Below are 21,344 nucleotides of genomic sequence, written 5' to 3'. Positions count from 1 at the left end.
TCATAGTTATCAGTATAATCATCAATATCATCATCATCAGTATCATCGTCATTAGTATCATCAGTATCATCATTATCGGTATCATCATCAGTATCATCATCATCAGCAGCCAATGTCTATCTACCGATGGATGAATGCCTCTCTCTCTCTCCCCCACGGTGTAATCATCCTCCACATTATTGCGACGTCACAATCCGCCTCGTGGTTTGGTTGGCCCTCTCGGGCAACGTTTGCAACCTTTGGCTCTCATGCCGTGACCAGTCTCGTTCCGCTGGCTTCCACCATCGCCTTCTCGCGACGTCTCCTGCTCAAGCCCCGACAGTAAATGTCGTCCCTGACGTTACCGCTGATCCCATATCCGTGTGCGCCTCTCTTCCTATCCCTCGACGTGATCCCCACCCACCAGGATCAAAGTCACGTGCCTGGCCACCCTCCTTGAAGTCGCGCGGTCCCTTTTGGAAGCAAAAGTGCAACTACAGCCCTGCTTGTTGTTGATGATGAGGCTGACGATGCTGATGCTGCTGGGAAATCCAGAAAGGAATTCACAAAAAGTCACAAAAAACCTCGTGAAAGACCCAACGATCCAGAAGATCCCTCCCTGGCTTCGATCTCTCCGCGAAACGTCTGGGGCCACAACCCCTATACCGCTACCCACACACAAACTATGGCAGCAGCAGCAGCTGATGATGCGGATACTTGATGCACAAATGGAAAGTAAAAAACACAACTATCGGCGGTCAGGGGCCGTCCATAAATGACGTCACGCGATTTTGATCGATTTTTGACCCCCTCGTCACACGGCGTCACAAAAAGTCAGACCCCCCCCCCTCAAATATGACGTCACAAAGCTCTGCCCCCTCCCCCCAAACCATATTTCCATTTTGAAAATAAAACATGCTTCAAATCGCTTTAAACTATTGTCATTGTAGTGCGTATTTAATGTGGCGCTGCACTCTGATGGTGTAGGAGTGTTGCTATAACAATCAATGTTGTTATAACAATTCTATATTTATTTAAAGTTGCGCATTTTGATGTGACGTCACATTCTGAACCCCCCTCCTAGGTGCGTGACGTCATTTATGGACAGTGGTCACCCAGAACGGAGTCTGACGTCCCAGTCCCTGACGTCCACACTTATATAAACTCCTTAGCCTCGGCATTTCTCCCACTTTAGTAAAAAAAAAAAATCTAGCTGTGATTTTCACACCTGATGACGATTGCTTTTATTGTGTTGCAATCGAAACGTCGTGATTTAAATTCACTTTTATTTATTTTTAAATCCTTTATATTAAGTTCGCTTGCTTGCTTAGGACCGTGCAAATCTTTCGCTCGTTTTTTAACCCACTTCCCGTGATCCAATCGAGCTGACATTTTCCACACAGACTCGTTGTGTGTGACAATTAATTTTCGTGAAAATAAAAATCCAAAATTTTACACTGTTTAGGCAAACAAATTAAATATTTAATTACCAATTGCTTAATGGTGGCAGACAATCATCTGACGCATAGGTGGCAGCCATCTCAAGCCAGAGGACGAGAGGACTCTAGCCGCCACGCATATAAAGGATTTATAGTGAAAAACTTTGTTTTTACGGGTTTACTTGTTTATTTCTATTTTTATCTCTTATTTTATTTTTTACCTACGTGACTTCACCGAAAGTGATTTATTATTTTATTTCTATTATTTTTTCAATTATATTATGTATCATTAACTTTTTACCGACGTGACTTTACCGAAAAACCTAAGAGTATGAATCCTTGCAGTCACGAAAGCTTCAAATCTAGAATTTACCGAAAGAACCAAAGAGTACGCGAGGAAGAGGAGGCATCATCACAGCGATGATGATGCACCACCCCTCCACGCTCCTCCTGACGCAGTCAGTGTGAAATGCGCGTCGTGGCTCCCACGGGAGCCAAACCAAGGAGCCCTCTTCCAAGAAGTGCTCTTCTATTCACGCTTCGTTGACTGCTCTGCACCTTTTGTCCCACGTTCATTCTCAGAAAGATAAAAAAAAAATGTGCCCAAAGGGATGGTGGATCGTCACGAATCACGGGTCGCGTTACGATTCAATCATTATTATCAACCCTCTTTGAAAACCCTGCGGTGATTGTATAGCGGCCTCCGTTACGTACAAGAAGCATGGAGAGAGAAACAAAAATCCGTCAGATTCGATACACGCAGCGTGAGCTTCAGCATTGCCGGTAATCGATGCATCGACCCGTAAGCATCGGGTGAAAGTAGCAACTTGCATCAATTCAAACGCCGCAGTGATGTCGCTGCATGCGGCCCCCTGCTGTTGGCGGAAGCCTTCAGCAGCAGTTCGCCCGTGAAATATCTGGGGAGGAGAGAGACAGCCCAGGACGCCAGATTGGTTGTGGTCTGTACCCCCTACGGTGGAAATTGCTACCAGTGTCCACCACGGACAGTGTCCACCACGGGCAGTGTCCACCACGGGGAGTGTCCACCACGGGCAGTGTCCACCACTCAGTGTCTACCACGGGGAGTGTCCACCATGAGCAGTGTCCACCACGTGCAGTGCCCACCATGAGCAGTGTCCACCACCTGCAGTGTCCACCACTCAGTGTCCACCATGAGCAGTGTCCACCATGAGCAGTGTCCACCACTCAGTGTCCACCACGTGCAGTGTCCACCATAGTCAGTGTCCACCACGAGCAGTGTCCACCACTCTCAGTGTCCACCACTCAGTGTCCACCACTTGTAGTGTCCACCATAGTCAGTGTCCACCACGAGCAGTGTCCACCACTCTCAGTGTCCACCACTCAGTGTCCACCACTTGCAGTGTCCACCATAGTCAGTGTCCACCACGTGCAGTGTCCACCACATGGCAGTGTCCACCACTTGCAGTGTCCACCACGTGCAGTGTCCACCACTCAGTGTCCACCACGGTGAGTCAAGAACTGACGTGTCTGAATATTTTGATTGAACATCTTCAAGTGATCTCATAGTGTATCTCGGCTGCGTCATTTACAGTATCACCGATGTGTCTGCCTGAACCACTATTTGCATTTCAACTCCCAGGTCTCCAAATGTTGCACTTTTTGGGTTATCACCACGGTTCCAAAACAGGGCTCGAAATCAATGATATATCCTTCAATCAATAACCTGTTGGTTCACTATGAGACCTCCTTTACCAGTGGCAAAATATAGTAATAGGTTTTTACCCTTTCAAATGCATTTTGACTGCTTGTGTTGTGGTTATTGCAAACATGATGCCTTGTATAAAGGTGTCAGTTTTTGTACCAGTTGAAAGGGTAAAAACCTATTATTAGAACCTGTCGGTCCCTTTAACATTCTACACATCACTTCCACCAAACCGGCCATTGTGCAACCCAATAATTTATTGATCGCAATTCCTTCAACCATGAATGCATACCAACTATGAAATTGATCAATCACTTTCTTTTTCTAACTCAGTCATCAAACCATATATTAATTCACCAATTCACCCACCCTTCCATGCTATGTATTACCTATCCATTAATAATGAACTCACTCCAATCCAATCCATGAATTCATTCATTATAAACTCACTCATCCACCCATTCATTCATTCGCCCAACCACGTGGATAAGACGCTGCCAACCGATCATTCGTGTACCGCATTCGTTAACACATTCACCCGATATTTATGCCTTACTTGACGCAATACACAACATTTGCATATTTTAAAACATCTCCTCCCCCCAAAACATTAATTATTTATCTGTACACATTTTAAACGAGATTAAACCAATACTTACGATATTGTAAACGTAGGTTTTTAAATTGTACCGTGACCACCACCACTCAATCAGCGTCGTGACGAAACTGCTTTCGTCGAAACGGGCGGCTTGTCGCCCCCATGTGTTGCAAAGCCGCTTTCGCGCCAACTCCGCAACGCGTTAATCACTAAATGTTTATATTTTATTAATATTTAACGTTCACTTCCCTCACGTTTGAGGGAAAATACCCTCATCGCTATTGTTACTGTCGTAACCGCGGTTCTTATCCGCGTTTTTTTTTTTATTTCATGCGCCGTGACCGAAAGGCAGGCAGGGCCCTCTTTCTTTGCCTTCACCGCCTGAAGCGAACGCGAAGTTCTGCCGAGCTGCGGCAATTAATGAATGAGCGCTAATTAATTAAGAGTTGGATTGCTCGGCATAATTAGTTGCGTCGTGGTTGTTTTATTGGGGGGGGGGGGGCGGGGGGGGGATGAGCGGATTTTAACTTGAATCGATATGTCCCGATCACTCAGGTACGTGAGCGGCAGTGTCTCTGTGAGCTCGGTGTTAATTCATAATAAGAGGTTTTTTTGGGGTTAGATCGCGTAAACGTATAAATGTGTCGTTAAAACCCTCCACCACCCGACACAGCCAACCAGTAAGGGTTGTCACGTAAACAGAACGTGCCAATTCGTCACTGGTACAACACTAGTGTGTAGTGTATAGTGTAGTGTATAGTAGTGTATAATGTAGTGTATAGTAGTGTAGTGTGTGGTATAGTGTATAGTAGTGTAGTGTATAGTGTGGTGTATAGTGTAGTATACTAGTACAGCACACCGGTGTGTTGGAGAGCCAAGCCACAACATTTACAAACTAAGAACGACGTTTCGACAGTAAATACAACCAGCTTCATCAGGCGACTGCCAGATATGTGGAGAAGTCCACCTGTTTCGTTCCTTACATAGAGGCGTAGATGTGACCACGCTTGTGTTAATTGATTTGCACTGTTAATTAATTGACACTTAACTCTTTGGCACTGTTAATTAACACTTAATCGATTGGCACTGTTACTTCATTGCCACTGTAACTTGATTAATTGCCACTGATTATTGATTCACTGGCACGGTTAATTGATTTACAACGTGAATCGCTTATTTGACACTGTTAATGAACAATACATTCATTGGCAACTTTTAGTAGATGTATACACGGCTCGCCTACATTATTGGCACGGTGTAATGTTCATCGATCGTCCTTAATTCATTACGCATGTACGTTGAACTTCTTTCGCGCCGTACGTCGCTCATCGGAGATGCGATTGGTTTGGCGCATCGATGTTGATTGACCGATGGTGGCCAAACGCTGCGTCACGTTGATGATCAATCGATGACATTGGTGCGTCGGATCAGTTGGGAGAGTTGTTGGTGGGCTCCGTGTCATGTTCATCGATTATGACGAGTTTCAATGCGGCGTCAATGTCATTGATTGGCAACTTGCTTCGCATTGTGTCGTAATTCAGTGGCCACAGGTGTTCTGGCAGTACAGCAAGTAGGCTCGTGAATTCCGTGTACGTAATAACGTGAGTTATTCCTTAATTAATCTTGAATTGTGTTTTTTTATCCCAATGATTGTTGCAGAATCAAGAAAGCAGTTGATTACACTCAGCCTAAGGACTTTGAAGACGACGGTGAGTAGAATGTGGGATATCTATATATACATGATGTTTATGGGCAGATGACGTGATGGACAGTAGTGATGGTTATGATTATTATATTGTTATTATGGTCATTGACTCGTTCGCTTATTTAAATAATGAAAAGTAATATTTCATTGTCAAAGTTAAATAACATTAGATCCATCCACAAGGGAAGCTACCGTGGTGCAATGGTTAGCACGATAGGCTTGCAATCCAGAAGTTCAATTCCATATCCCGGCACGGCAAGTAAAAAAAATGTGGCAAGTTTCTTAAATCCCCTGAGGACCTCTCTTCTGCCCAGCGGGGTAAATGAGTCCACCGCGCTTGATCGCGTGTGGTCGAGGAAAATGTGGGCACTTTTCCACCTCTACCAATGTGTCTGACCAGCATGGAAGAGTCGGCCTTTTACTCTTTACAGCTGCTTCTTGTGGAGGCCCTTTCCACCAGCAAGTGATTGTAAGGTTGCACCTTTACCTTTTGTATGTTGTGTGCACGTTTGTATGTTGAGCTTTTTTCGCACCGTACGTAGCCAACCTTGCTAATCGGAGGTGCGCACAAGGGTATGGTGCCACTGTACGTCCGCACGTGCCAGTCAATGCATTCACTAGAATCCCACTGTAAACAATTGCCAGTTCCTAACTTTCATAACCGCGATTTGATTCTGAAAATGGTTATCGGTTTAACAACCCTGCGATGTGCACGCATCAATGTGTCCGTGTGCGTGTGTGTTACATTACCACAGACGATGATTTCTCATCGGCCTCTCTTCCGCCAAGCAAAAGATCTCGGGTGGTGACCAATTCTGACGATGGAGATGGCGACAAGGCAAAGAGAAAGCCTGAAAAGAGGGCCTTGATCGGAACCAAGAAGTCCAGTCAAGACACGGCCTTGAACACAGCAGCAAAAACAGCAAGAGACGAAAGGTAATAACAACAGTGAAACTAATAAATGAACGATATGCTTACAAGACATTTCAAAGAGTACATTATAATTTGTGCCGTTACATCATGTCGTGAGATAAAGACATGTCCCTTTGGAACGCTCACCAGGCGGAGTGCATCGCCTCGTCATTTTTTCCAGTTTAGCGTTTTTTGGATTGTATATGTTATATCTCATGGGTTCGCAGTTGTTTCCTATAATCACTAGTAGCCGCTACATTCACTACAATGGTAACAAAAGAACAGATTCTTGAGCCGAATTGCAATCCTAAATCATGACAATTCATTCATCCATCAGGAGGGCAATTCCTTGCATGCCTAGTTTGGATTCCCTCCTTCCACCTGCTCCATCATGTTAAGTAGCAACCTTTTATTTATAACATTATTGCACTGCCCACACAAGCCACTGTGCAGTTGCCCACACCAACTTATGTGCATTGTCGTCGTTTGCAATCGCACTTTGCGCCACTCTGCGCAGACCATCCCTGGATGAGCGTCTCTTTGAGAGGGACCTCAAGAAGGTCCTTGCCCTCGCTGGTGATCAGACGGAAATCGCAGTGTCTTCGCAGGAGAGTTCACAGGAAGCCATGGGCAGTGCCAACGTCAACACTGACGACGCACCCGGTATGAGATTCTGCAGATTTGTGGCTTTCTGTATGTTTACACGTGTGTGGACATGTATAGTGCTCACTGCCAACACCAGTAACGATTATATGAACCAGTCCAGGGCCTCTCCTAGGTCGACTGAGCCGCAAATGAGTACCTGGTGCAAATCCAGGCATGGTGCTGGCCATCCACCCCCACGTGTGTTGTGCCGATCTTCATAGGTCCTCGCTAACAGCAGTTGCCACAATAGCTTGTGAATGGCTATACGAGGAATCTATGTGTTTGTACGATGGCGAGATTTTTTAACTACCTTTCCTGGTACACAGGATGTCGTGGGTTCGATCCCGACACTGATGCCTGTATATTTGGAGTTTGCATGTTCTCCCCGTGGTCACGTGGATTTTTCTCCGGGTCCTCCGGTTTTCCCCTCCACATTTAAAATCAACATGCATATTTGACTGCTATACATTTCCACGTGATAATAAGCCACTTGCTTGAGCTATCATTTGTGATAACGAAGTAGCTTCTGAAGAAGAGATAAAAAGCTCAGTGGGCCTTACCTGATAACAAGTAAACCCGTAAAAACAAAGTTTTTCACTATAAATCCTTTATATGCGTGGCGGCTAGAGTCCTCTCGTCCTCTGGCTTGAGATGGCTGCCACCTATGCGTCAGATGATTGTCTGCCACCATTAAGCAATTGGTAATTAAATATTTAATTTGTTTTCCCTAAACAGTGTAAAATTTTGCATTTTTTTTTCACGAAAATTAATTGTCACACAACGAGTCTGTGTGGAAAATGTCAGCTCGATTGGATCACGGGAAGTGGGTTAAAAAACGAGCGAAAGATTTGCACGGTCCTAAGCAAGCAAGCGAACTTAATATAAAGGATTTAAAAATATATTCGCCTGTGGAGGACGCGGGGATCGATCCCGCGACCTTTGGCATGGGAAGCGAGGGCGCTACCAACTGCGCTACTCCGCCACGGCCTGTGGAGGGGTTACGCTCTGGGCTCTTACACTCTGACGTTCAGCCAAAGCCATGAATGCGTTCTATTTGAATATATGTAAAATAATTTTTTTTTGCCTAAAAAGTGTAAATTTTTGGGAATTTTTTTTCACGAACAATAATTGTCTGGCACAACGAGTCTGTGTGGAAAATGTCAGCTCGATTGGATCACGGGAAGTGGGTTAAAAAACGACCGAAAGATTTGCACGGTCCTAAGCAAGCAAGCACGCAAGCAAGCAAGCACGCGAACTTAATATAAAGGATTTTAAAAAAAGTAGTTTAGTTTACATGGCCGTGCAAGGCCACTGATGATGCTGATTTGTTGCCCTCTGTGCAAACCAAACAGGTCTGCATCTTCTGCACCAAATTCTCCTGCTGGCTTTTTCCTAAATTGTCTTCTTTATTTGTTTTTATAGTCGGGATACTTCGTGTCTAAATGCAACCACATTTTAAGATGTGGGATGAAGTAGTCAGTTAGTTAAGGATCCGCACAACCGTTACATCAAACAGCTCTTACCTTGCAATTACACACGTAGGCTGTGTGTTCTGGGATGTATCTTGTGATGCTGCAGCATCATTAATGAGAAAAAATATTTTAAGTTGACTCTGCAGCACTATTACTATCGTACTATGCCTAATGTACATATTATGTTCCTGAATTTTTTTTCTAAAGTAATATTTGGCAAACATTCAATATGTGCCATGACTATTTTGGAACACGTGGTTTTATTTTGAGTTGGAAAGTAATTGTGATCGATCAGAAATATGAAACTACAGTGACCACAATGCAATGACCACAACGAGCAAGCCAATTTTGTATATGATAAAACATTACTCTGTTTTTAAACCTTTTTATATGTATTTGTTCCTCCGAATTATATTTTCGATCGCGTCATGCCGCACCAGACGAAGAGACGGGCGAGTCCTCCGAGTCTGCTGGGGAGTCGGACAGCGATGGCAGCGACTACAAGAAGCCCGTCAGGAGGTCCAAGGCGCCCAGGGCCACTGCTGCCGCCACCGCCGCCGACAGGAGAGGGACCAAAGCAGCCGTGGCCAGGGGCAGCAGAACAAAGGGCGCGGCACGTGGAGCCAGGGCGGATGTCGGGCCAGATCCTGCACCTCGACAATCACCGAAACGCAGCCCCCCCCCGCCTGTCGTCAATAAAGCCGGTGTCACAGCTCGTGCCACGGCATCGCGTAAACCCAAGTGGGTTCCTCCAGGTAAGGAAAAAGCATCGGACCACGACTGGCACAAGCACACGTGTTTCTAACTCGCATTTCTTGCACGTTTTCCCACGATGAAACCATCCATGAATGTGCCTGATCTCGACTGGGTCTAGGAAACTCAGTAGGAGTTTGAGCCTGCTTAGTACCTTGGTAAGTGATGACCACCAGAGCTTTCCAGGTGATGTAGGTGTGAGACTGCGAGATGGTCTGGACGTGGCAGTGCTGAGTGTTATTACCTCATATGCGAGACTCGCGACGGAGCGGTAACACTAGGCCATCCACTGCGGAGATGGAGCGAGGATATCGGAGTGTGTGCTAGATTAATTGTTGTGTGAGCATGAGGGGTGGCGAGTTTGGGGAGGCCTTCATCTAGCAGTGGATAGAGAATGTCTGATGATACGTACGATATGCTAATGGTGCAGACAAAACTCTTTAAAGGAGGCAGAAAACACAAAAAGAGATGCAAAAAGAGAATATATTTTCGAATCGAATTGTGACTCCAAATAAAGACATGATTCTAATTACTTTGGAGGAGTCAATGGTCACTTGGCAACTAAATATGTGTAATCCTCAAGAGTAAATAGAATTTTTTGTTTTTAAACCCCCGATAGCTTGCAGTCCTTTGATTATCCACTCATGGACGAAGGCTTCTCCATGCCACGGCAAAAATAATGATGACTTAAAAAATATTAAACGTGAGTTAGCATGTGTTACTCTCCTAACCTAACCCCAACAACACCCTTTAACCACCCGTCATGCGATCAAAATATTTCACATCTGAATTTCCTTTTCTGCTCAATTACAGCTCCAGCGAGTAAAAACAATGGCCTGTCACCGGGCACAACAAACCAATCGCCAGGTCCGACCTTGCGTCTTGGCCTCTCGAAACGAGCCAAGCTGACGCCACTCCACCCCGGCTCTACGTGAAACTGCCACGGACCAACACGGCCTGCCACAGCCGCCAGCCACTGACTCTTTCCACATGCCATGGACTGTCCCACAGTCAGCCACTACGCCATTCCACTTGCCACGGTCTGCGACTGAGTCATTCCAAATACCAATCACTGTCACAGTCTGCCACTGAACCATGGCCTTGTCTGGGACAACCACTGACCCATTCAACTGCCAAGGGCTACTACCACTGACAGCCCAAGTGCAACTCAACTTGCCATTACTCAACATATACAAGACCCGCCATGCCTCACTAGGTATGGTCTGATATAAGCTAACCTGACTTGCCACGAGTGCACTCTCTGCCATACAAGCTACCGTAGAGATTGCCACAGCCCGCTGTGAGGTGACTGCTACCTGCCTGCAGCGACGGCCTAAAACGTGGCTTCTAGACTGACTTGAACCACCGCCGAAGTCAACTTCACCTGCCATGGCTTTTCCCTGGCTGCCCTGACCGGCCACAGCTGAAATCTGAGGCACGGTTTAACAGTGAAAGCCCTTTATTCCATTTTAATAGCACGGTTTTTTTTTGCACGTGGTTGAAAATCATCTGAATAACTTAGTTTGAATGATTTTTGTTAGAGTCTGTAGAGCAGTTTAGTACTGAATTTTGCATACTGTTATTATATACCACGAGTATTTGGTGTAAACTTTGACGCAAGACCGGTTATAATTCCGTATGACGTCGCGAGATATTGCCTGGACTCTCACTCGGTTTCAGGAAACTAGAAATGTTTTCATCCTGGGCTCACTGCACAACTCTCAACCCATTGTCCTGAAACTTAAAGATGTGACCCAAAACTCAAACGGATGTTATCTTGCAGCTACATACTGATATTGTGTTCCCAGGACACGCAGCCTAGGGATGCGTCTGAAAGAGAAGAGCTACAGATTTTCCTCGCATTATGCGGGTTCGGTTTGTGCGATTTTGCGCTGTATATTTATACCCAAAATTCGTTATATGCGGTTTCACGGCTATGCGGTCGGACGTGGGAAACATTGTGTGCGTGTACTGTACACGCTACTCGGCAGGCAGCTGTATCCTTGTGCGGTTTCGCTTTGTGTGCCCTTTTTTTGGAACGCATCTACTACTACCGCATAAATCTAGGAAAACCTGTCCTTGTTATGTTTTGCTTGCATCTAGAAGGGTTTAGGGGTCTGGATGCAATGTGGCTTCGTGCTCCTTTACCACAAGACATTCCAAACGCCTGCCCTCAGAAATACAATCCACGTTTAAATATACAGTGGTACCTCGGTATACGTCGTTAATTCGTTCCAGAAGGTAGGACTTATACCGAAAATGACGTATACCAAACAAATTTTTCCCATAAGAAATAAAGGGAAAGGAAATAATCCATTCCAGAGTATAAGAAATTATATTTTATATGGCATATTATACATTAATGGGGTTGTATAAAATAATTTAGACACTACTTATTACTAAAATGCATACATAAATTAAAATAAATGCATAAATCAAAATAAATTTAAATAAAATGTAACATCACTTTACCTTGCTGAGAGGAGTTGATAGCCTACGAGGATGGTGGTGAGGAAGGGGAGGAGTCGTGAATGGGGTCTACGTGGGTACGCGGTGACTCATCCCGACCCATACAAGTTCTAGCAAGCGCGTCGTATCCCAAGCAAGACGTCGTATCCCAAGACATTTTTTTCTCGTCAAAACACGACGTATACCAAATTCGACGTATTCTAAAGCGGCCGTATACCGAGGTATGACTGTATACACAAATAAGATTAGTGCAGCAGCAACAGGTAACGGTTTTATTTGCATTTTCATAGAGAAGACCGGTCAGTGTATAAAGCTGGACTGTACAGGGGCCCTTAGATGTGGACATTTAATATATCTTTTATAAGACATTGCATGAGAATACTGTATTATTATGTCAGTCTATATAAAGCAATTCGGTCGATTTAACACAACGGTTTTTAATATGCTTCGTGAGTGAAAAAGAAAAATCTCGACGTCAGTGGCCTTCATGAATAAGAATGGCCTCAAACGGTTGTTGTGATGGTAGTGAAGGCAGCCGTGGCTGTCAGACCTTGCTAATGCTTTACCTATGGTGAGTGGCCTCTCCCTGGAGCTGATACGTTGCGCTGTGTGCTGGGCATGTAAATTGTTCCATCGATTGACATCGATTAGGGTTACCTACATCGATTTCGGCATCTTAAAAATGTCTTAACTGTTTACGTAAATTACCTGCAAATCATCTACTCGTGGAATTTTTGTCTAATGGAACAAGCAAGACGTGACGGAATACAAAATACGAAACAGGAAATATAATAAATGAGTATTCAAGTGACAAATACAAATTTATTGAATCATAACACTGGTCAACACACTTTTTCTGGCAATAAAACGGTTTTAAGGTAATTTTGGGGTGCTGATTCCAAATCTGCATCAGTTTTTGTCTATCACATCAGGTTTGTGAAGTATCAAATATTGCATTTTTAATAAAAACTGCAGAAGAATTTTTTTTAAATAAATCTGGATATCTACATAAAATGATATTATAAACACACTATCCTAAAAATACAGCACCATATTTTAACACTAAAACAGTCACTGACTCGCAACAACTTGCAATCATAAGTGACAGTTAATTTCGGGTAAAATCAATGAAAATGGAGTATGCCGATCGCTTAAAAATTAGATGTGATAGAGCAAATCTGAGATCAGATTTGGAATCAGCACCCTGAAATTAGTCTCAAACAGTGTAACCAGTGTAATCATAGCTCGAATCCTGACAGTTCATTAAATGACTGGCAAGGTGAATCGAACTTGATACACACACACACAAACATACTGGATTACCACTCCGTTTTCGGCTTGGTAACTGCTGCGTAACCGGGCGTGTGAGTGCACGCACAATTACTGTCGTGCCCGCGAAAGAAGCTGTTTGCATAGTTGCGTGATTTTGTTTTCTTCGTCGTACCCATTTGCCGTGAAGCGTGTGCCAAATTGGCTACTAAAGCCACGTTTGCAGAGTTCACCATGGAAACGACAAACTAATCAAAACTCTCATTTTGTTGTTGCGTGGCATGAAGGATGAGAATCCACGATCGCTCGCCAGTGTTTCGTCAGGCTTGGCCGCGTGTTGCCCGGCGTGATGTCCGATGTTTCGCTGCACGTGTTACAACCCGAAAACGATCGAGAGAGCCACTCGGCAGCAGCATAACCGCGACAACCTCCATTGCTCCTCTCGCACGGCTGCACAAAAAAGTGTGCAGGCATGGGCATAAAATTGTCTTCTGATAACACAAAATAGGTTAATGTTTCCAAGTGGTGTTTATTTAAGTTGTGGAAACCTTGTTAACTCCGTTATAATCGTACTTGTAATCCGCCTAATTGCGTCGTAATTTATTTACCCGAGGCAGCCTCAACAAATCCTAAAGTGTTTGTTTTTGGAGGATTCCTACTTTGCAAGGTTTTGCTATTTCATGAATATTTTTCGTCACGTGTGGAAGATGTTAACAGCTTAAAATATCGTCGTTTTCACACGCTGTTATGATCCAATGACCAATGGTGTTGCGCATATCTATGCTGGGAAGTCCATGTCGCTCTGAAATTCCACATTCCCATGGCAGTGCAGTGCGAATGATAACAGAGCCCTTCTAAATCGTCACGTGCAGCCTCTATGCCTGAATTGTACTTGCAAATCATCCAATGGCATGTCAAATATTAACTTGACCGTTGACTGTATGTTGGCTGTACGGTTTCCTCTGTACTGCGACTACATCTTAAAACGCTGTACACACAACGCGAACGTGCACGTAGTGGGAACATGAGACAGATATGGTTGTTCAGGCTGTGTTCAGAGAGAATGGTAGATAGAGGAGGAGGAGACGTCAGGGAAGAGAGGCACTTCATTGGGGAGTCATAGACAGAAGAGAAGAGGGTGGCATTCAGTCTGCCACCTGAACGCTTAAATATCACCAAAGCAGAAAAGTATAAATTCGTCATGTTCTGGATACTTCTGCATCATTTATACGTTTGGGTCCCAGTATTCGCAGACTCCTCAATGTTCATAGACCCGGTGCCGTTTTCCGAACAGGCCACACCGTGCTGTCTGTGCAGTTAAATAAATGCCGCTTGGGAAACATTGGTCAGTCAGCTGGACTTGACAGACTAAACTTAGTTAATGTACTGTATTATCGATTGTGTGAACATCTTTAAAAGCATGTTTTATTGTCAAAGAATATATTAAATTACACATGCATCTTGTAATGAAGAAGAGGTATTTGTGAATAAAACGTGTTTATTGGCGTTGTTCAGTGTTTAGTAATTCATATCGCTTGTGGCGGTCAAATGCATCTGTGCGTGTGCAGTTATATTCATGCAACCCGCATGTCCAGCCACCGCAAGACTCAAATTCAGCTCAGCTCAAAAAATGTCCCCGAACTCTTGAGCCCATCCAGCAAGTCACCTGTCGCGTGGTGTCACGCTATAAAAATGTGAACGAACATCTTATTTTGCTTCTACTACACGTGGAGTGACGGGTTTACCTTGTTTACGTCTACACGTGTGCGCTCGTCACCTTTCGACTTTGCGTTCAGAGAGAAACCCCCCACCGCTGCCATCGGTCGAAAACGTCAGCAGTGACGCTCAGCGCAACGAATGGCCTTGGGGGGCCCTCGGGAGGCACATGGCCATACGACAACATTCAGCCTCCCGAGCCATTGGTGAGAAATTCTACCCCTCCCGACGGTGGAAAAGCCAGACCTTCGTTGGCTATGGGCAACGACTTGTAACAATGATAGCAATGCCCGTTCGTTTTACCCAGGATAGGCTGACGGAGTCTCAAGAATCTTTTTTTTTTAACGAGGGTCTTGCTAACAATTTGGATGTTTGGCCAATCTCCGTATCAAATCGGTCGATCCATGGCATGCATCGTTCCACCCGTAATAATGTGCGGCAAGGTTTCACCAGCCTGCAATGACAAACGTGGGTGAAGTATGGCGAAATTACCCCACACACACCACCTCATGCTCCACACAGCGTAGGGAAACCCTCACGCAGCAGCGGATTTACAAACGGGCCACCTTGGAAAATGGGCAAGGTGTAACAGACAAATATCTCCTGCCCCCCCACCCCGTAACATCTGAAATAGACTGTTGAAGCAAGTTCTGTAGGTCGGCACGGCACTACGAGGGGGTGTGTGGCTTAACAACCACGCCCGGCCGCCTTTGTCTCCCCAGTGTTGATGTTTACACATTTAAGACGGGACTCGACCTAAGGGGGTTCGGTCAGGACCGCTTCGGATATATTCGTCAACGATGCTGGTGGCCGTGGGCGGGGAATCGAACTCTGGTCGCCGGGTTCGTTGGCGCAGTGTCGATCACCCCCAAAGCAACTGGGTGAAGGGGTCGGCTCTTTAAAGTGACTGCTTCGTGAACTTATTCATTAAGGACGACCCTCTCGTGTTCACCATTCGCAAACAAAAGCACATGCTCTTCTTGTTATTTTCTGTTTTTCGATCTCCCCTGGGTCTATGATTATAACGACGACGACGCATCATCATTACAAGCAACACCGATCGTTGCGGCTCACGACTTTACGTCGCTGGTGACAACAAGAGTTTGTCTGTGGTCAAAGGTGAGGACCGCCACCCCTCTCCTCACCGGAGAGAGAGAGGCTATAATGTCTAAAGTCGTAAAACCCTCTGTCTATAAACCGAGTTTCGCACAGGGCAATGTCCTCCAACCTTTGCTACACGGCACACAGCAAGTCCGGCCCCTTTAGAAGTGCTGCCCTGCTTGCTGCTGCTGAGGCTGATGGTGGTGGTGGATTGGGCTTTCGCATGATTCTCTCTTGCTTTCTCATCTGCCAGGAGATGCTGAAAGAAAAGAGAAAAAAAAACCCAACGCCCAACGAGACTCTGCGACGCGTCACGCGTGTGACACACCCAGGTGACCCAGGTGACACAGGTGTGTGCATATATAGACCGAGAGGCTGCCAAGCTGCTTCAGTATCGTCCGTGAACAAAACAAATCGCTGCCTCTGTTTAAGCGTGGCAGAAAATAAGAAGTATTTCTAAATATACACACACTGCGAACTGTAGGGTTAAGATGTCTCTCAATCAACTTGACCAAGGCTTTGGGAAAACTACGCTCTTTGCTGGCAGGTGAGTCCTCACTTCGTCGAACAAGTTTTACACTTAATCAGTTCTGGAATTCAATATTTTTTTGGTGAAACAAAGTTATACGGAGGTAAAGGCGCAGCCTTGCAATTGCTTCCTCGGACCACTGCTGGTGGAAGGGCCTCCTTCACTTGACAAGAGCTCGAGTCTAGAGAGGAGGGATGTTTGGCCTACTCTTCCACGATTTACCTGACCGCACGTGACCCGCCGATTGGCTGCGATGTACCGGTTTACACTGCTGGGCGGATGGATGCGATGAGATGTAAAGAGCATCTTCATCAACGCGAATGGCTTTGTTTGGTGTCACTCAGGCTTAAGTATAATGACGACGAGTGTAATTCATGCTGTAGAGTAGAGCTCGCGTCTGTCTGCACGGCAACGTCTCAATAAATGCCATAGGCTTTATCAGGTGACACACTGTACCGCAGTGTTAATGGAGAGAAAAAAACGTAACCCAAAGCAATCGTAAATTGATAGTATTTTTTTTGTCATCAAACTCACGTGGGGCAACAGCCGGTTTATCAATCCTTCTCGCCTGCACCGTCTCCCCGTGTGCAGCGTCTATCTAGTTTGTGCGTTCTCGTTTGTATTGTCTGTCTCGTTTGTATTGTCTTTCTCGTTTGTATTGTCTCGTTTGTATTGTCTGTCTCGTTTTTATTATGTCTCGTTTGTATTATGTCTCGTTTGTATTATCTCGTTTGTATTGTCTCTCTCGTTTGTATTATTCTCGTTTGTATTGTCTTTCTCGTTTGTATTGTCTTGTTTGTATTGTCTCGTTTGTATTATGTCTCGTTTGTATTGTCTCGTTTGTATTGTCTCGTTTGTATTGTCTCTCTCGTTTGTATTGTCTCGTTTGTATTGTCTCTCTCGTTTGTATGGTCTCGTTTGTATTCTTTCTCGTTTGTATTGTCTCGTTTGTATTGTCTCGATTGTATTATGTCTCGTTTGTATTGTCTCGTTTGTATTGTCCGTCTCGTTTGTATTGTCTCGTTTGTATTGTCTGTCTCGTTTGTATTATGTCTCGTTTGCGTTGTCTGTCTCGTTTATGTTCTCTATTCTTTGTTCTGTATCGGACGTTTCCCATCTCATGCGTTCCATTCACCGAGATAACACATTTGCATTTCCTTGCATATAAATCGCGCGGCGTGACACGCAGCACTCACTTTGTGAGTAACGCAAATTGATGACAATCGATGGCCGTACCCTGTGCACAATAATGACAGAACGACATTGTACTCCAGTCTAATCGATTGTTACTGCGTAGTCGGTGAAACCTTGCCCTTTGGTGGCCTCTGCTGGTATTGCTTCAGATGCTGAGAACGAGCCACAGAGGAAAAGGATGCGTGTGAGATGTTTTTCTCTCTCTCGAGAAGTGTGTGTAAACACACACATACGGGTCCTCAGAATTCCAGTTGGAATGCATCTAAGTGGAAACTTTTCATGACTTTCCCATTCACGATGGAGGCTGGTTGTAATTACCGGCGAAACGTCGTACTCGAATTGTAAATGTTGTGGATTTACTCGCCAACACGCCGGCGTGTTGAACTAGTAACGAATTTGCATGTCTTTTTTACATGACAAAATTTACTAATTGGCTGTGTCGGGTGGTGGTGGGTTTAACGACACATTTATATTTACACGATCTCACCCAAAATCCTCTTATGGATAATATTGATCGCGAAAGCTGACGTGTTCAACTTTCCAATTCAAGTTAATTTAAAAAGGTGAAGGAAGACCCTTGCACGAGGTTATCTGCTGCAATGGGATGCTTGGGTAATTAACTATAATTGGCCAATACCACCTTCATGCATAGAGGACTGCAGAGTTTGGGAGAGGAAGGGAAAACTTGGTGCCTGGCTGCTGCCTCTCCCGCTTGCCTGCGGCTCCTCCTTGTGCCTCTTGAGTCGTCCTCTTTCTCTCTGCAAGAGTGAGCAAATACTGTGCGGTCAATTACAAGTTCAAATCGTTCGTATGATTTCATACCATTAGCATCCGTTATGTAAATTCGTCAACCCTTACTCCTTCCTTATTTTCTCTCCATTGCCTCTCCCCTCCCTCTCTCCCCTCCCTCCCCAGGTCCTTGACGTCGACGGGAGATGACGAGCCGAGCTCCTCGGAGTCTTCGCACCTGAGTCTGATAGCCTTGCTCCTGCGGGGGCTGGGAGATGACTTTCACAAGGAGTGCAAGCTAAGGAGGTGAGATGCGGTGGCATTTATATATATACACACATCCACACTGCATTGTAACAGGGGCCTCTGAATCAGAATCTTTATTTAGACTGGAAGAATCCAATGAGCTATGCAGCTCTTTTTCACAGATGTCCAGTTGGGGCAGATCAGAAAGTTACCAAAGAACCAATACAAAAACGATAGGAGTGTAAAGGACATGAAAACTAAGCAACTCACTAAATGAAAATAATAAATAAAACACTAAAGTACAAATTGCATAAGCATATCAATTCCTGTAAAATTTTCAAGACCAAATGCAATCTTGGCCAAGGTAGCAAAACAAAACAGTTCCAGATTACACCGAGACAACACAACGTCCCTCAGTAAAATAAAAATCTTAACTATCGATACATGGTTAAGGATGAAAGTTACAAATGACATTAGCAAATCCGGGCCTGGCTAAGGTGCGATGTCATGGCATTAAGACACGATGTATACATCCACATTGTATGTGTAACGCGGGCCTAACTTGTGCATGACTCTTTCCCCCGCTAGGACGTGTGGTGTCAGGGCTGCCCCATGTGTCCCATGTTCCGTGATTTCCCAAGGGACGCTCCTGCTGCTGCCCTCCTCCTGCAACCGGATTCTGCAGGTAAAACGTCACCTGGGTTCCCATCGTCCTGCAACCTACACCAAACCATAAAACGATGGTCAAGCCCATCAGTGCTCAGACGGAGGTTTCATCCTTGTTAGTTTTTTGGACCGGTGGTGACCATCACCGGGGCTTGCAAGGTCTTTTTGGCGTTGCACTGTGAGGTTGTGGCCTTCGGAATGGCAGTGCCGAGCAGTAGGTTTTCTCCGGGTTCCCCAGTTCCCTACGACATGAAGCCAAACTCACATTCATTGGCCAAACGTCCTAATGCAATCAGCACCAGCCATCAACATGGTATTGGGACTTGGTAAGGCTTTCGTGAATAAACAAATAACATCAATTATTATTAATGGAGACAGCATGGTACATATTCCCTTTACAACTCTTCAGTAAGCATCTATTAAGGCCATCACGATGTGGTGGGTGGGGGTGGGCCGGTGGAGAGGGGGAGCATTACATCGTCAGACGGCGAGTTATCGGCGTTAACTCTCGCTCACTCAATTGGAAATCTTTGCCACCCTCTTCATTCCAGTCGCTGTTCAGCTGGGCGGTGGGAGTCTACACGGCGGCACCGCTCTTCGACTGGAGGCCAAAGAAATGATGGCGGCTGTCGGTGGCGTAGCGTGTGGTTGGCACGGGCCCCTGGTGCAAGGAACGACAATGGGGCATCCCGTGCAATATTCCGCCCCACTCTTTGCAGCCCGGCGCCTGGGTCTGAGCGCAGTTGCACCGCCTGCACACTCGACGGCGACGCCACCGGACGGCATTGTGGTTCATTCGAAGACGGCAGATGAACGACGACAACTTCAACTACCTATTCATGTTATATTTGTTTCGCCCCATTTTTGCCTCCAACAATTGCGTTGCCCTCTGCATCATGTGTTGACGACATGAAGAGGTTGACATTTGGAACTTTCGCAATGAGCAGTGTGAGATCAGTGTGACGTCGCCGTGCGCCAAGGAAAATCCACCGCAAGACGATGTCACACGTGACACCTCCTTGTGAATGTCCTGAAGTGGGTTGGAAGGTCTCACGGCACCCCGAGGGTGCCCTAGGACTCATTGGTACTGCCCTGGCTGCCCTGGGGCTCGTTTGTTGTTAGTGCTTGGCATGAGGTTCGCTCCCCCCCCACCCCGCCCAACTGTGATTAATTTCATGTCGGACAAGTATCTTGAGATGTCATGATATAGATGCTATATTTAAATTGTTTGAGCATTTTATTTATGAACTAAGTACCGTATTTATTGATTTGCACATTACGTTAAGCATGAAATAATTCGCTCTACCTCGTCACGATAAGAGGTCATGATTCGATTGAAAAATCGCTATTTAAGTAGCATCAAGACAAAGCTGCGTGACATTTTTGTGTTTTCTTCCAGAATGTTCATCAGCTAAACGCAGACGAAAGCTAAACATTAAAATATAAATAAAACATTTAAAACCTCATACATTTTTGCACGTGTTTATTTCGTACAAAGATTACAAAGAAATGATGAACAAAGCACTGGTTAGAGAAACAATAGCAATAATACATTGTCTATATCTGAACACAGTCTACACGCGTTTTACACTCGCACACATCGGAAGCCTGTGACTACAAACATTAACAATGATGGAATGTATTGTACCAAGTAATGCACACTCAAGCCATAATGCCTAAGCTTGAAGTTGATGCTTGCTGGCACCCGTGGAAAGCACACGCGTGGGTTGAGTCCGTGGGAGGGCCCGATAATCATGAATTGTGTAAAAAAAAGTAGAGGGTGTTTTTTGCCGATTTTTTTTTGTTTGCTGCAAAACCTTAGCGAAAATATGCCAAAGCATAAAGCGCATTTCCACGTAAACCTTTCACGGCTGCCGACTGAAGCCAGCCACAATAACACGGAAAAACCTCGCCCAATTCCTACTACGATAGATCTCCTTGCGGTAGTCAAAATGTCACAGCAGGTGCTGATTCACTTGCTGTCGTGAGCTTTCCTCGAGTGTTTATACATCAACGTAGCTTGCTATCCGAGAGGAGCTTTCCACAAGGACACTAGTAAAACGGTAAATATACTGACAGTATATATATAGAAAAAACAATCTAACAAAAATATACAAGGCCACAGTTTAAACATTTGCAAGACCAGTGACTAACAATCACAGTCGTCCACATGCAGGCGAACAGGCGGCATTGCGGGCTTCTTTTGGACATATCCCTCATGCCGCCTCACAGCCCAAG

General features: G+C 45.2%; 1 protein-coding gene across 2 annotated transcripts; it reads left to right on the top strand.

Annotated features, from left to right (window-relative positions):
* Nucleotides 1-4,197: 4,197 nt before the first annotated feature.
* LOC144932504 (uncharacterized) lies at nt 4,198-20,454 on the top strand. 2 transcript variants are annotated; one of them, XM_078856657.1, is made up of 9 exons: nt 4,198-4,255; nt 5,360-5,409; nt 6,161-6,341; nt 6,835-6,980; nt 8,875-9,189; nt 15,996-16,092; nt 18,381-18,500; nt 19,029-19,125; nt 19,658-20,454. In XM_078856657.1, exons 1-6 carry the CDS (start codon nt 4,239-4,241, stop codon nt 16,076-16,078), a joined length of 792 nt encoding a protein of 263 aa, XP_078712783.1. In that variant the 5' UTR covers nt 4,198-4,238; the 3' UTR covers nt 16,079-16,092; nt 18,381-18,500; nt 19,029-19,125; nt 19,658-20,454. The 2 variants fall into 2 exon arrangements, with proteins under 2 accessions (XP_078712783.1, XP_078712782.1); XM_078856656.1 differs by lacking the exons at nt 15,996-16,092; nt 18,381-18,500; nt 19,029-19,125; nt 19,658-20,454 and adding an exon at nt 10,001-14,558.
* Nucleotides 20,455-21,344: the final 890 nt, after the last annotated feature.

This window comes from Lampetra fluviatilis, chromosome 5, assembly GCF_964198595.1.
Source record: "Lampetra fluviatilis chromosome 5, kcLamFluv1.1, whole genome shotgun sequence".
NCBI classification, from domain to species: Eukaryota; Metazoa; Chordata; class Hyperoartia; order Petromyzontiformes; family Petromyzontidae; genus Lampetra; species Lampetra fluviatilis.
This window is presented reverse-complemented; position numbering and strand designations above follow the sequence as displayed.

Coding starts and splice junctions, on each gene's coding strand:
- LOC144932504 (XM_078856656.1), top strand. Junction 6,342..6,834: donor AAAACAGCAAGAGACGAAAG/GTAATAACAACA, acceptor CACTCTGCGCAG/ACCATCCCTGGATGAGCGTC. Junction 9,190..10,000: donor ACCCAAGTGGGTTCCTCCAG/GTAAGGAAAAAG, acceptor GCTCAATTACAG/CTCCAGCGAGTAAAAACAAT.